Raw genomic sequence first — 14,874 nt, 5'->3', positions numbered from 1 at the left:
CAAAATCTCAAAGGGGCAAACTAGCAGTCACTTCAGGAACAATATCTATTTTTACTGAGTTTGAATCATAGATTTTTAACTCCTAATTGAAGAAAATTGCAAAATTACCGTCACTTCCAACTTTAATATTTTTATACTACATTTACATATGTCCTCAATAAAGTAAGCGCAATAGTCATAGTTATTTGAAATCTAAAAGGCGTATTTAAGACTACATTGCTTTTGTATATTTAATTTCATGTCTTAAGTAATTCGTATTTGACTTGTAATTTATTTTTAGCAAGCGAACTAGAACCGTTAGTAGATGATCGATCAAATAAAGAAAAAATTCGAGAAGAGCTAAATAGTGAGTATAAAAAAAAGTTTAGGCCTTTTAGTCATTACCAATATATAAATGGAAGGTTTTCCTCAAAACGAGACGTTGCCCAGATCGAAAATGTACATAAAGATTTTTCTACAGACTTGGATAACGATTCGTCTTGGTACCGCGAAGTTGTTGAACTTCGCAAAAAAGCCGGAGAATACAAGGTAGCCTCCCCATGAAGTCAAAACTTCCACCTTAACACAAAATACCACAAATTTTAGCATAGAGGCTGGGGATCAGAGTTAGCACCTGAGCGGTTATCGGACATTTATAATAAACAAGTGGAGCTATGGGACCAAGTCTCTAGAAGAAGTTCCTTATCGGCTCTATCACTAGCATCTCACATGACTAAGAATACTTACACTAAAGAGGATAAAGATGAAGACAATAATAGGAAGAGCTCTCCTACTAAGGCTTATAGGAACGCCGAAAATAATGCTCGAATGATTAGAGATATTATTAGGCATCACTTGGAACGAACAACTGGTGGGTCTGGTACGGCGTTTTCTAACAAAATAAATTACACTTTCGTCAATCCTTCGCTTTTAGAATTGGACGGTTTAATCCTATCCCCAACAAGAGAAAAACTAGAACCTACAGTCCCTAGAAGAGACGACGATTCCAGAGGTTCGCAGAAAAATAGCCCAAAGAAGGGCTCACCGTTGAAAACTTCCAATAAAAGAGGTAGCCAGAAAGGAAAAGAGGGTAAGTCACCAAGATTTTTATAAATATAAGCTAATTGAAAACAATCGTCTAGTTCGATCTCACTCAGTGGGACCTACGGAAACTTCTAATAAAGAGAAGCAATCTCCGAAAAGGCAATCTAGGTCCACAGTGAAAGAGGGCAGGAAATCTGCCTCCAATACTCCATCAAATAAAAGGCCCAGGCCCTGTAAGGTCACAGCATAGTAGATGCATACAAACAAACATAAATATACAGGGACTCATTCAAAATGTAGTCACAAAAGAAATTATAGTGATTCAACACTATGGAACTACTCTTTAAAAAAATATATCATCAGATCAAAATTGTCTTTTCAATAGTAATAACGTTATCAACACCACGTCACCATCTAAAACTGCTAAAGTAGTACTGATTTCGTTATAGTTTCAAAAATTCAAAAATTCAAACGTTCGAATTTCAAAAATTGATATGTTCCTATGTCGTTGAAATTTTGAGTCAGTTTCTGTATAGTTATTAAAAATCACCAGTGTGTGCCAAGGGTCGCCCCTTGCTTTTCACATATGGCTTAATTACAATTTCATCAATGTATGTCTCCTTTCCCTCCAAATCCTCTGCCTCTGTAAAGTAGTTTCGTGAATGTGTGTGGCTGATTTGTTGCTACTAGAAATCATTTTCATTATTAAACTTGAATGTTCTAAAATAATAAAGAAAATGATTCCTTGTAAAGGCTTTTGCTTCAGAGAATTGGTATTTCAAGAAAAGCTGAGCAAATACCAAGAGTGCACTTAGATCTGTAACAAATGTTTCGGGTTTTTTAGCATCCCTGAACACCACTGTTTCATTCCGATCTAAATCGAGTTCGGTAGTTAAAAACCACGACGACAGATTGGCCAAAACAAATAAAAATAAATCATTAGACTCATCTAAGCGAAACCGAAAAGGAAGTCACGAAGGTAAGACTTTGTCATGAGGCTCGATACTTGGCACACGCGTTTTGTCACACTCCAAGTGTCACTTGTTTCCTGGTATCTTCCAAAAAGTTCTCGTATTAAATAAATCTGCTTTAGCGTCGGAACAAGGGAAATCTGATCCGATTGCTATTGAAATGAAAAAGAGCCTCGAAAACGAACAACCGGATAGCATAGAGCATGAGCCAGTTATCAAATCTCCTCCTGAACCTACCAGAGTCAAATCTCCTGAGCAAATTATTATGAGGTCTCCTGATCCTGTCAACTGGACTGTCCCATTGGACACCGGAAAAACTTTCACTGTTACCCAGAATGTTCGTGACGGTATGGAACAAGCTATTTGCAATTTGTTGAAAAAGTAATTTTCAATAAAATGTGAATTATAGGTGACCCAAGTAGTCGCCCTCAAAGTGAGGTGAAAGCCTGGACACCTCCAGAAGTTCCCCCACCTGTGGCCCAATCAGCTCCCCCTACATTAGCTCAGGGGCAGGCAAGCTTATCGTAGGCCTAAGGAACCCTGACGTATGCTTAAACCATATTCGATTTGATTATGTTGCTTTAGGTATGGATTAGGAGGAAAGGGTGAACTTGGGCCGAGGCAGGGCCATTACTGCACAGGTACGCAATACAAAGAACAAGTAACCGGACACGCCTACATCTATAATATGTTTGTAGTATAAGACGTCCCATATCCAATATACAATCTCCATCCGAAATTGTATCGTCGCAGCCACCTTTTTTTGGATAACCACTTACATACATTAAACAGTCAAAATGTGACGAGTGAAGGCAACATTAAATTGTAATACGTAATAGCTAGAATAGAAGTATATACTGTGCCATACTTAACAGGGTAGTAGCCAAAATCAGATGGGATAAATGTAGGATTTTAGCTGTCCTTATTTTAAGCCATATTTTAAAGCCATTACGATACTTGACATAACTGCTTAGGTATATGTTTCATGCTGTCCATGTTAACATCGAGTCCGTCAAAAATTCGCAGCAGGAAGTAACTCATTCTTCGATAAGCAAAGAATTGAACAAACAACCATGTAATCCAACGTCCCATTTTTTACAAGATTTTGACAAAATTTGTGATCTCTTATCAGTGCACTCGTGTTTCTGCCGTTAGAGGTTATACAAACTATGGTTAAATAATATTCCATATATTTTGTGTAGATGCGTTTGCTTGCATATTTTCCTGTTAATTTAGTGTACATCGAACGCACTTATTTACTTATACCGTAAGTACCGTAAAAAGAGATATATAAAGTTTCTGTTATTACTTGTGTTTTACTTCCCATTTGCCTCGTCTACATTAACAGCTATCTATTTATCTGAATATGTACTTATAAAACATTTAGAAGTTAGTTCCAAGATTTATTTTTGGAAGATCTGCCTCGAAGGACGTTTCGAAAGTAGATATAATAGCATATTCCTTTCAGGATCATGTTTTTTTTTAAAGAAAAACGATAAAACCGCAATGCCTTGTGATGCGACTGAGGAATTTCAGAAAGGCAATGATCTCTAATAACTCTGACCTCAAAATTTCATATTTTTATTATGAGTCTCTCTGACGAGGGAATGTTTAAATTTATTTAACAAAAACCCTTCAGAGACCATAGAAGAGATACTACATGTCTAAAATTAAGAACAATCTACAAGTGCGATCTATGGTATCTGAGGAAACTAGATTTAAGCTTACTCGAATTCAAAAATATATTTTTTTGTGGATTTCTTTTTAAACTAAAGGTTTTTTTATTTACAGAGCAAATATAAAAAGTAAATATCTCTTAGGCAGAAATTGCCCTATTTGGAATAACAAAAGCATTATTTTGCACGAACCATGTGGCATATTTCACATTCAAAAGATGCCCTAAACACCAGAAACTAAGCATTTAATTTCCATTCACTCTGTATAAGGTACACAAACTATATAAAGCAAATTTTCTTGACAATGTGTTTAATGGTGAACAGTAAATATCACTAAAGTTTCCACTACTTCAGATAGCAGAAAGCTACCTGATCCAAATTTTCTGCTCTTGAGTATTATGCTTGTTTAAAAAAAGATAGACATATACTCCAACTGGTCTTAGCGACTAAGTACTCATTACCTAATACTTTTATTTTATTTTTATCTATGCATGTGCTCAAGGTTATTCGGGTATTTAGGCAGTTAGGTGGTACCAAACCATTGAATTAAAAAAATTTAGAAAATTGAAATTATTTCTAAAAGGAAATTTTGTTGTAAAGTTTAAAATAATCATCCTCTTGTTCTTGTTACCACAGTTTTACAAACAGATATTAGTCACTTATTTCACTTTACAAATTACTAATTTCAAATTTACAGTAAAAAATACGGAGTACTTGAAATCGCAGTACCATCGTCTCTTATCACTTGAGATCTGTCAAAACTAAACATTCATAACCTCAAAAGTTACCTTAGTACATCATATTCAGGGTTCTTAAGTTAGTGACTATTAACCTTTTTATATTTTCTATCAGTATTTTCACTGCATTTCTTTGAAAAATGTTCAGGTTTTCAGTTATTCGCGTTCACAATTTACTCAGGAATGCTGCTAATGTAAGAAATGTGACCCAACCCATTGCATGTGGAGGTACCAGATTTATGTCCAAACTCAGTACTGAAACCGATGAACAATTTGACCAACGGTAAGCCCCTTTTCAAGCCTTTAACCCCATGTTAGTTATAATCTTAAATGCAGTTACCAGAGTTTCTTTAACAATCCAAACATAGATGGGTGGGACATCCGCAGTGGAGTCAGCGAACTCTGGGGGTATGATTTGGTGCCCGAGCCAAAAATTTTTATCTCAATCCTTCAGGCTTGTCGCAGAGTCAATGATTTAGCCCTAGCCATTAGGGTTTTGGAAGCCCTTAAGGACAAATGTGGAAACAAGGTCAATGAAATTTATCCTTGGTATATGGAACAAATTAAACCTACATTAACTGAACTAGGAATTCCCACTATTGAGGAACTGGGTTATGATAAACCTGAGCTTGCCTTACAGTGTGTATATGATATGTGATTTATTTTACAACTTTAAAACAGCATTTAGTTCAACATTCCTATACCAGCCAAACTTTGGGGCCAAATAACATAAATTGTTCATAAATATATGTTTTTAAGGATTATTGCTTTATTTTGCGTATTACATTTCTACCTAAAGTTAGTTTTAACAATTAAAATTAAAAGGTAAAAAGGAACTTATGTAATAATATATTTTAAAGAAGTAACTGAGCTATTGCCACCTATTAGAGAAAGCCTATGGCTTGAACTTGGACTAATCGTTTACTAGAGGGCACTGCAATTCTGGACAGGTGTCAGAATCACGTTTAAAAGGGGTGACAGGTGTTGGTAACGGGCAGAGTGGGGCGCGGGGAGCAAGTGAACCCATTCCCATCACAACAACTCCCATAACAGTTTACCTTTGATATTTTTGTTGATATTAACGTTTACAAATAGCAGATTACATTGAAGTAAAAGCCTGCACCAAATCACATTAATAGCCACTTTTAGACCTTTTGCCTTCTTAGGACACAATTTGACAATAAAAATGAGCCCACATGATAGCCCTAAAGGGAAATAGGTAATACTACTAGAGAGTAATGGACATTGGTCGGGGAAAATATGTGAGTACATTACATATACCTTAAATTGTTTGTGCTACCTCGGGTGTTACTTGTTTTTATGTAATAAATACACTATGATGTTATGGTGCATAACAAATCTGTTCCTTGCTAATTTAAGCGAAGCTCACTACTTGGCAAATACTAATGTGTGTAGTAAAAACGTTATGGTATTGGTAAAAATATGTGAGTACATTTCTAGTTTTCTAAAACATATTACCATTTATTTCGAGTAAACTTACAATTGTGTTATAGTCAATCAGTAATTTAAATACCCCTGTTTAGCTTTAAGTCACTCATGTTAATTATCTCCTACTGTTTTCAACTTAACTCACTAATTTTTAAATAATATATAAGTAGTAAAACTATATTGCTACAAAGAAAAGGTTACATTTATGCCGAGTTTATCCAACTTTCTAATTCTTTATTCTTAACTAATTAAATTAACTTTCAACTTGTAGTTAATGTTGTAGTTTGTCCAATTCCACAATTTTTAATTCCTAATTTTTTTTGATAATGCATAACCTTGAAACTTCTCAACTTTTAACTTAAAAGAATTAAGCATTACAAATTCCATGCTCAGAGAAAGGTGAATCCTCATTTTAAGTTTAATAAACATAAAATACTTGTAGCTATATTTTGCAAGAAACACTTTGAATAATGGATTGCAAAAGGTACTTTCAGAAAAATAATTGTGGAAATACTGTCGATTAACCAGTTGTCAATATAATATCCTTAAGAATTAGGAACTTGCACAAACAACCTTATAAATTACAAGATAAGAATGTTGATAAGAAGTTAACAATTAAAAACTAGAAATTGGATAAATGAAAAACATTTACTTTGAGTAAAAAGACAAATAGGTTCCTTTTACAGAGTTGTTTCATTTCTAATGTATCAATCGCAAGGCGTATAAGTGTAAACTAAGTAGATCGTTTTTAAATTTTAAAATAAACATTTTTCGTTACATTTAAACTCATAATTGAGTTCTTCTACCTATAACTTCACAAACCCATTAAACTCCTAATCGCCGTACTGATTAGTATAATATTAAATCCTCATAATATTGTTCAGTAGCTAATTTCTATTCCTTAGCATTTATATAGCCAATAATTTCTTTTTAAGTATAATTAACTATGTTTGGGCAGCGGTCAGCAACGCTCTCTGATGACCAGAGACATGCGCTTTAAATATTTGGCATTCTGTTAGGGCATACCTTAAACTCTGACTCAGAGTGCTATTTCCAGTGTTTGGGCAAGGAATTTTCCAATTTAAAGATAGTTTTTTAATTTTTTTTCAATGGCTTGGAATAGTCACGGTTTACGTATACATGTTGTAAACACTTTGCAAAAATCCTCAAGCTATCACGGTTAGCTTGCCGAAACAAACCCAAACTGTCTCAGCAGCAATATGCTATATTAGGCCACATTTACGGCCTTATAACCAACTATAAGTTTATAGGGAGCAAACATATTAAATGGTTAGGGTGTTTGTTCTATTAGTGGTTTGTAATTTTTATGGTATGTATGTTTATGGAGTTAATGGGTAATTTTGTCAGAAACTGGAGTATTAAATTCTGGATAAAATTTTTAATTTTAGGTTATTTTACTCTGGATTTTTTTATATACCTACATAATATGCTTTCTCAAATCATAGTACACCATATTGTTTATTATTCTCCTGTCGTTCTGCTTTTTGGTTAACGTAGTATTTATATAAGTATGTAAGTACACGGAAATTCTCATAACAAGCCAAGGACTATTCCCAACAAATCAAACGAAATCGTCTGCTTTCCCTATGAAGGTACATTCTTGAATAAACAGAACACACAATTCCTCGAATTAGGAAAGACCCATTACATTGACAATCTATTCAGAGCCCTTATGACAACGAGTGCTTTGTCCCGTGGTAAACTAATCAGTGTTCGTCCCATTAGCTTTACTTTGTTGCAATTGCAGCTGCATAAGTGCTGGAAAATTTAGTTTGTTGCCATGCATAGACAGCTAAACTTGAGTATAATTCCTTATCAGTTGTCAACAAAAAAATTGTATAAATTAGCGAGGAGAGGAGGTTATTTAATTAAGGCTTTATTGTGGGCCGACTTGAAGTCGAGAGGTATTTGCATTTTATTGAACTGATTTTCCAACCGTTGTGCGCCTTTGCTTAAGGTCGGTCTAAGGTTTTAGAGGTTTTAGTATGCAAAATGCATATCGTAGGAATGGAACTGATTGATGCAATTTAAATTCATTAACACCATCTCTATCTTTAATTGAAATATAATGCTCTGCAGTTTGTGGGTATAGTGAGCATATTTGTTGGTAATTGTTTTATTATTTCGCCTTAGTATATGTACACAGTTAATTTCTTTTAATAGTTACTTCTATTTCTGCCGCGTATTTGATAAAACGTTAAATAAATAATAATTATTATTATTATGTGAACAAAGTAACTGTATTTTTTTAAGACTCGACTTGAAAGTGTGTCTTTAGGTAACAATACTCTAAATTTATTTATTTCTAAAAATCCCATATTTCGCTCGACTTTTTTTCAATTTGAACTTAAGCATCGAAGTAATTGCAGTATTAATGTGTAGTTCATGAGGTTTTAAATCCAGTTTATTGTTAATATTCCTAAATACAATGTATTATATCTGCGAGGTAACACATTCAACAAATGTCTTCAAATGTGAAATTACATTTTAGGTACCCTAATAGAGGACATGCCATATGATGAGCGCAGGACGGAGCCAGATATGGCGCCGTCGAAATGGAACGACTTTTTGGATACGTGCAGGTCTGGTACTCTTCATAGTAATATTCATATGGGTGCAAATAAGCTTTATCGATTTCGGGGGCTCCGGGCCACCGTTTGCCGATTTCAACGACTCTCAAGCGGCCATACTTAGTATGGTACCGGTGGTGTTGCACAAGTTTCTAGCACCTAAGCCTAAAAACGGTACAAACTTAGGTTTAAATGGAAGCTACAATAATTTAGGGTATTTTAAAGCTACTTTTAATATATCGGACATCAAACGAAGCATAGCGCAATACAATCTTCAGCAGACTGTTTACAACGAAGATCTTTTCGGGCCCCTTCAGAATGATTCTATTGTTATTGTCATTCAGGCAAGAAATTTCATTAATTTAAAGGTTGGTGTAGTAATTTTTTTAATTTGTGTATGCAGATTCATGATCGAATAACTTATTTGCGTCACCTAATTGTGAGCTTAGCTCAAGCACGAGACATCTCACAAGCACTTCTAGTCTTCTCTCACGACTTCTATGATGAGGAAATCAACAGTTTAATTCAGAGTGTAGATTTCTGTAAAGTGATTCAAATATTTTACCCTTTTTCCATTCAAACGCACCCCAATGAGTTTCCAGGGGAAGATCCTGGGGATTGCCCCAGAGACATCAAGAAGGACAAGTACGTTGACTTTGTAATTCCAGTGAGAATCGTACTAATGAGATTTTTATGACAGAGCGTTGCAATTAAAATGCAATAACGCGCTGTATCCAGACTTATATGGGCACTATCGAGAAGCTAAATTTACTCAGACCAAACATCACTGGTGGTGGAAAGTGAACAGGGTGTTCAATCAGCTGGAAATCACAAGGAATCACTCAGGTCTTCTGTTGTTTTTGGAAGAAGACCATTATGTGGCAGAAGACTTTATTTATATTTTAAAACTCATGGAGAAAACTTGCAAAGAGGCTTGTAGGCACTGCAATATTCTGTCATTAGGGACGTATCTAAAGACTTACAACTACTACGGGGATTCGAAGAAGGTAGGATTGATTTATTTTATAACATAACTACTTCATGTCCTACAATATATTTTGGAATTGCTTGCTTCCTGTCTCTCATTCTCCAACCATTATTCATATTAGACAGGATGTTTTCATATTGGTCCTATTGTTTTCATCTCTATAAGCTCCATTATTATTGTTCAGTTATTTTTGGAGAATTTCAACGCGCAGCAGCTGTTCCATATCTTCGAGGAGATTTAGTCAAATTTATGCAACTATTTGTATATGAATTAAATTGGCAAACTAAATAAATTTACAGAAAGAGGCTTTGCGCGCGAAACAGCTGTCAAATAAAAAAACTGCCGAAGTTCAGCCCTCATGGACATTTCAGGTGTTACCCTCATTGTATCAGCACCCGCAAAAGGTAGCTTCTGCTTGCTCATCATACTCTGCTTATTGTGTTCGTAGTTTTAATCTGCATTTTCACGAATTTGGCATTTCTCAACACTACTTGTAGTTGAGCCTTTTCTAAAGGAGGTGGAAATGCTTTTTAAAACAGCAGTGAGTCACGTGAACGATTTCTGCATGTTTTCTCTTTGTTGCCGAACCCTTTCAGGCGAGAAAGGCAGGCAGAAAAAGGTAATTGGATTTGTAGGTAACAAGAAAGTGTACAATAATCTTCAATGTCTTTAAGTTAAGCCTGGTGATGACTCAAAGCTGAGCTCGAAATATTAGTTATGTGAATTCGTTTTGAGTTCAGTAATCAGTAAATTGAATTTATAAAAGCCGCTTCAATAGAGACATTTTAAATTGTAATTTTCCACTTAAATGACTGCATCAAGTAATTCATTATTTTACTGTACTTTTTTTAAGGACGTTAACTGAAAATTATGTTATTGCTTAAAGGCATTGATTAGAAAGTACAGGGAAACTAAAAGTAGAAGTTTTGAAATCTCAATTTCGAAAGAGGCGTCTATATTAAAGTGCACAAATCACTTGAATTAATGTCAGTAATTGATGATTCGAAGTAAAGTTAAACCTTGCATGAAATTGACCTTGCTCCAGTGTTGCTTTAATCGATTTTTGTGGTTGGTTGCGACAGAACCTTATAATAAACAATAAGGCAGCGAGATAATTATTGTGTTAATTAATTTGTTTTCACAGGCACTCATTTTTGAGAATATGCAAATGTACGCATTAGGTTTGTCGGGAGATTTTCATGTTATTTACAATTCATAACAGCAGTATAGCGGTTTTATTGTTGAAGTTACAATAGAAGATATTTGCCATTCGTGGTAATCTCTTTGAGCAATTCTTAATATTAATACAGTTATACACTACTAGAAAGGAATAAGTCTAGTTTACAATCATTTCAGATTCTAAATGAAAAAAAAAATTTTTTCTCAAATTTACATTTCACTGTAATTCCTTAATTTCGAGTAATTTTTAACCAAATTCAATATCACAGCTTTACATGTACACTGTAACATAATTCACTTGTAAGCTATATTTGTTGACTAAGGTTGAAACAGTAGTTTCAGTTTTAATAATTGTCTAGGATTGACAGATAGTCCCGTCTAAGTGCACCATTGCTCTATTGTCCTAGAAGCAATGTGTATTCTTCGGTCTCAAGCATCTGCGGACAAACTTGCCCGGTATATTCAACACCCCGTCGCCAGTGTGCACCTACACACTGAGTTCTTCGATCTGAAGTCTCTCCAAAAAACCGTTCATCGGGAAGCTCCACGGGGTGTTAAGCAGCTGCCTTATAGACAACAACCCTTGACCCTGATTTCCTTTTGGCGATCTCCCGGGGATGCTGTGACTTTGCATTCCTGAAGCGCGGATTTGGCCCGTCCCACCAGCTAGAGTGGGGTACCAGGGACCGTAAAGGCATGACAAATGTTGCCGGTCTTTGCCTTATCGAATGCTCCTTCTGTGTCAAGAAAGAGTGCTAGCACTATCTCTGCGTTTGAATAAGTCTTTTCTATTTTGTGTATTACTTAATAGAGATCCGTTTCTATGGATTTTCCTTTGCTGTATGCATCTTGTCTTTTGCTGACAGGCGCTCGCCCCAGTATTTCTTCTATTATGTATCTATCGACATATTTTCCATACTTTTCGTTAGAATAGATATCAAATTTATTTACTTGAACGCTTTGGCGATGCTGTGGTCGCTTCGTCCCACTTTCGGAATAAGCCGATCTCCAGGCTTAAAAGACATACTTCATGCCTGAGGGACATACCATGCAGACAAATCACGCTAGTCGTGAACATTCAGCTTAACGATGAGAGCATTGTGTTCAATCCCTCTTACAGCATTGCTGGGATTATGCCGTCAGGACTCGATGCCTTATATGGATTGACTTTAACCGACGCTCCTTTGATGGCTTTGTTAGTTAGCAGTTTTCAAATGGGTTATAATTTTTCCGCTCTGTTAATATTATAAAACTACCTCTGAATAAATTATTTTATTTGACTACGATACGATTTAATAATATTTCATTTTCAGAAGCCTTTAAGCTAGGTAATTCAGTAGGTATTGATATTGATTTTTCCGTAATTTCCTATCTTGCCTGAAAATGGCTTCGGAAATTGCCTATTTATCTTTGTAGTTCTTTATTGTGTCTTGTCATTCCAGCATATTTCACTGTTTTAATTTATTGTTATTTAGCTTAAACTATGCCTGAGACTTACTGTTTTTCCAAATTTTCTATACTTTTTAAACTGATATGACATAATATAATAATAAATAACTGTCTCCCATAGTAATAACATTTAAAATCTCCTACTACGCGCATCTGCATATTTCCTGTTGGTTTAAATTTCATCAAAAGAAACCCTCCAAGGCGACTTTTTCTGTCAATTCAGGGTTCTAATACTTGACGTTGCAGGTAGAAATTACGCCTTGGATAAGCAGCAAACACAATATGGGCATGGCTTTTAACAGAAGTACTTGGAACGAAATTGTGAAGTGTGCTTCGTACTTTTGCAAGTACGACGACTACAATTGGGACTGGTCTTTGCAGCATATTTCTCAGAACTGTTTGAAGCAAAAACTACATGCTATGGTAGCCAGAGGACCTCGGGTATTTCATATTGGGGAATGGTCTGTATTGGTTAAAATGAGTTTTATATTGAAATTTTTATTTTGTATTTTTAGTGGGGTTCACCACAAGAAAGATAACTGCGGTTCAACGGCGGTGATATCGAAAGTGCAGCAAGTTTTGAGGTCCGCTAAAAGACACTTGTATCCTGATTATTTAACTTTGACTTATGCGACGATTTTGAAGAAAAATAAGCTCAGGAAAGGTAACGGAGGTTGGGGGGATCATAGGGATCACAAGTTGTGTATGAGTATGACAATTACTTGATTACGAAATTTACAAGGTTGTAATATTCACTGGCTGATGGCCCTCTGAAACCATTTTTCAGTTTTCTACAGTTATTTAAGGCCATCGGTATGTCTTTTGGTTACCTAATCTTTACCATCAGCAGTGGCGTGATATTTTAAACTTAAGCTATAATGCATTTCGTAAGTTAAGCGCTGGGGTGCGTAACTTTTCCACTCGAATATTTGAACAATTTGATATTAGCGACCAACTTAACAATGGCAATATTTCTTTTTCGAATATTCTGAATCTCGTTTTCTAATAAGAGACTGAGGGTGTTTATTGTGAAATTAACACCGCTAAGGCCATTTACTCAAGCTGAAGTAGCACAATATATTTAGAACAAAAGACTGCAGCAGTTACTGCATTTGACAGCGTTTTAAATTTTCTGTATTCTATTCTGCTTCTTGTATGAGGTTCTAGTCAAATATTTAACCAATTTTCACTTCAGCGGGGTGATCCAAAAGTAAAAAATTTTAAGCAACAAGGGACTGAATTGTGGTAGTGGATATTTTCTAGTCTCCATTAGATGAAAGGTCAGGAAACTTGGTAATGTAGAAAACTATGAGCCATTAGATTTATGACTTAAAACCACTTTGAACGAGTAGTAGATTCATCTAATAATTTGTTTTGAGGTTCTTTTTTAAAATTTAACTCAATTTAACCCATAAACTACATTACCAATTTTCCCCCTTTCCCTTCGTACATTTACAAAAGTTCTGCTGAATGTGATAGCAATTTTTTGTTGATAATTTGTATTTATTTGTTATATTATTGTTATTTTACTGCATTGTTAAGTACATGATTTTAATTTGTTTTTTTTTATTCTGAGGTAGTTTATATTTTATTTTTGTTATTCTAACATAGCAGTGGTAATATTTACACTACCGGATAATGAAAAGGAGAGCAGGAAGTTAAGACGAATGACATATGCTTCCACCCTTTTTAGAAGTAATTTCATGTATTTGTTATAAGTTTATGTTGCAAGTGATAAAGTAAGTGTACTAATTGATGGGAAAAAGTAACGAGGATGATATTATATGAAAAATATTACAATGTTATTTGACATCTATGCATACGTATTTTCACAATAAAATACTGCAAGGGTAATGAAGTCAGTGTTTTTCGAGACATACGGGACAATAGCGGGACTTTACATTACTTTTTTTTCCTTAGAAGGTGGGCTTGGTGCTCCCCTCTGGATCCGCCACTGGTAAATTATTTACCACAAGACAACATAACAGTTTTTCTCAAAACTGTCATTTTTGTCTGTTGTCGGGTTTTCATTTCAAGACGTTTCGTGAACACTTCTGAACTTATTTTTTGTATATTTTATCATTATTTGAACAGCCATGAAGTACAGAAAATTTATATTTTGGTAGATTTGCCTTACACCTCCGTATTAAATTTTATTAAGACTATTTTGAGGCTGTATTTTTAATGAAGTCAAAAGTAGCAACAGCGATCTTCCTGGTTATTCGTATTTGCCTCGTTACTACTTAAGCTGGTGCAATCCTCTAAACCTATTTCTCCACTCCTTCGAAAGCCGGCAAATCAAAATATAACCACAACTTTGCTGACCGATTAATTATTAATGATATACCCTGCAGTAGCTACTCTCGAATAATTCGTATATAATACAGGAATCTCGCCTATAAGGACTTTATAGCTTCAAACGTATACAACTTCATTAATTTTAGCTTAAGTAAGTGTACGTGACGAGAGAGAGGCCATATTAATTTTATTTTTTACATTTGATACAACGAATTTAACTTACTTGTTTAAAAAAAAGTATAATTAACGGCTTATTTTTGTAATAACTGGCCATAAAGCAAATTAATGTAATCCGTAGGTAAAACTGCAATAATTAAGGAAAGTTAAGAAAACTTCGACTTAAGACTTCGCATTCTTGAATACGAATCGGTGATAGCAAATGACATCCAGATTTGATTATTGTGCTTTAATTATTCATTTTTTACTTGTATTGTATCAGTATGTATAATATACATATTAAATTAAGTGTTTCATTTTTGTATCCAAGACCAACAATTTTAAAACCACTCTAGT

The 14,874-nt window shown here is 34.7% G+C and overlaps 3 protein-coding genes across 13 annotated transcripts in view; all 3 read left to right on the top strand.

The window, feature by feature from the left end:
- Positions 1-3,299, top strand: part of LOC136417259 (micronuclear linker histone polyprotein) — a 30,493-nt gene extending 27,194 nt beyond the window's left edge. For 3 of the 7 annotated variants that reach the window (XM_066402867.1, XM_066402863.1, XM_066402869.1), the window contains 9 exons: positions 281-346; positions 449-528; positions 586-859; positions 914-1,069; positions 1,122-1,256; positions 1,868-2,002; positions 2,117-2,341; positions 2,404-2,635; positions 2,693-3,299. In XM_066402867.1, the coding sequence (XP_066258964.1) occupies positions 281-346; positions 449-528; positions 586-859; positions 914-1,069; positions 1,122-1,256; positions 1,868-2,002; positions 2,117-2,341; positions 2,404-2,522 (1,190 nt within the window). In that variant the 3' untranslated portion in view covers positions 2,523-2,635; positions 2,693-3,299. Of the gene's footprint in view, positions 1-280; positions 529-585; positions 860-913; positions 1,070-1,121; positions 1,257-1,867; positions 2,003-2,116; positions 2,342-2,403; positions 2,636-2,692 lie in introns of all 7 variants that reach the window. The other 4 variants (XM_066402865.1, XM_066402866.1, XM_066402862.1 and 1 more) reach the window with 4 other exon arrangements.
- Positions 3,300-4,462: 1,163 nt separating this feature from the next.
- On the top strand, positions 4,463-5,171 carry LOC136417267 (cytochrome c oxidase subunit 5A, mitochondrial-like). Its single transcript, XM_066402883.1, has 2 exons — positions 4,463-4,690; positions 4,744-5,171. Exons 1-2 carry the CDS (start codon positions 4,548-4,550, stop codon positions 5,063-5,065), a joined length of 465 nt encoding a protein of 154 aa, XP_066258980.1. The 5' UTR covers positions 4,463-4,547; the 3' UTR covers positions 5,066-5,171.
- A 208-nt stretch (positions 5,172-5,379) lies between these two features.
- Mgat2 (alpha-1,6-mannosyl-glycoprotein 2-beta-N-acetylglucosaminyltransferase) lies at positions 5,380-14,826 on the top strand. 5 transcript variants are annotated; one of them, XM_066402872.1, is made up of 8 exons: positions 5,380-5,516; positions 5,574-5,669; positions 8,369-8,791; positions 8,851-9,092; positions 9,148-9,454; positions 9,735-9,839; positions 12,310-12,524; positions 12,579-14,826. In XM_066402872.1, exons 3-8 carry the CDS (start codon positions 8,393-8,395, stop codon positions 12,787-12,789), a joined length of 1,479 nt encoding a protein of 492 aa, XP_066258969.1. In that variant the 5' UTR covers positions 5,380-5,516; positions 5,574-5,669; positions 8,369-8,392; the 3' UTR covers positions 12,790-14,826. The 5 variants fall into 5 exon arrangements, with proteins under 5 accessions (XP_066258969.1, XP_066258968.1, XP_066258972.1 ...); XM_066402871.1 differs by having other exon boundaries at positions 5,395-5,669; XM_066402874.1 differs by lacking the exons at positions 5,380-5,516; positions 5,574-5,669 and adding an exon at positions 5,906-5,928.
- The last annotated feature ends 48 nt before the right edge of the window (positions 14,827-14,874 follow it).

The sequence above is a fragment of the Euwallacea similis genome, chromosome 27 (genome assembly GCF_039881205.1).
Source record: "Euwallacea similis isolate ESF13 chromosome 27, ESF131.1, whole genome shotgun sequence".
Classification (NCBI taxonomy): Eukaryota; Metazoa; Arthropoda; class Insecta; order Coleoptera; family Curculionidae; genus Euwallacea; species Euwallacea similis.
The sequence above is the reverse complement of the archived record's forward strand: the minus strand, read 5'-3'. Positions and strand labels throughout refer to the sequence as shown.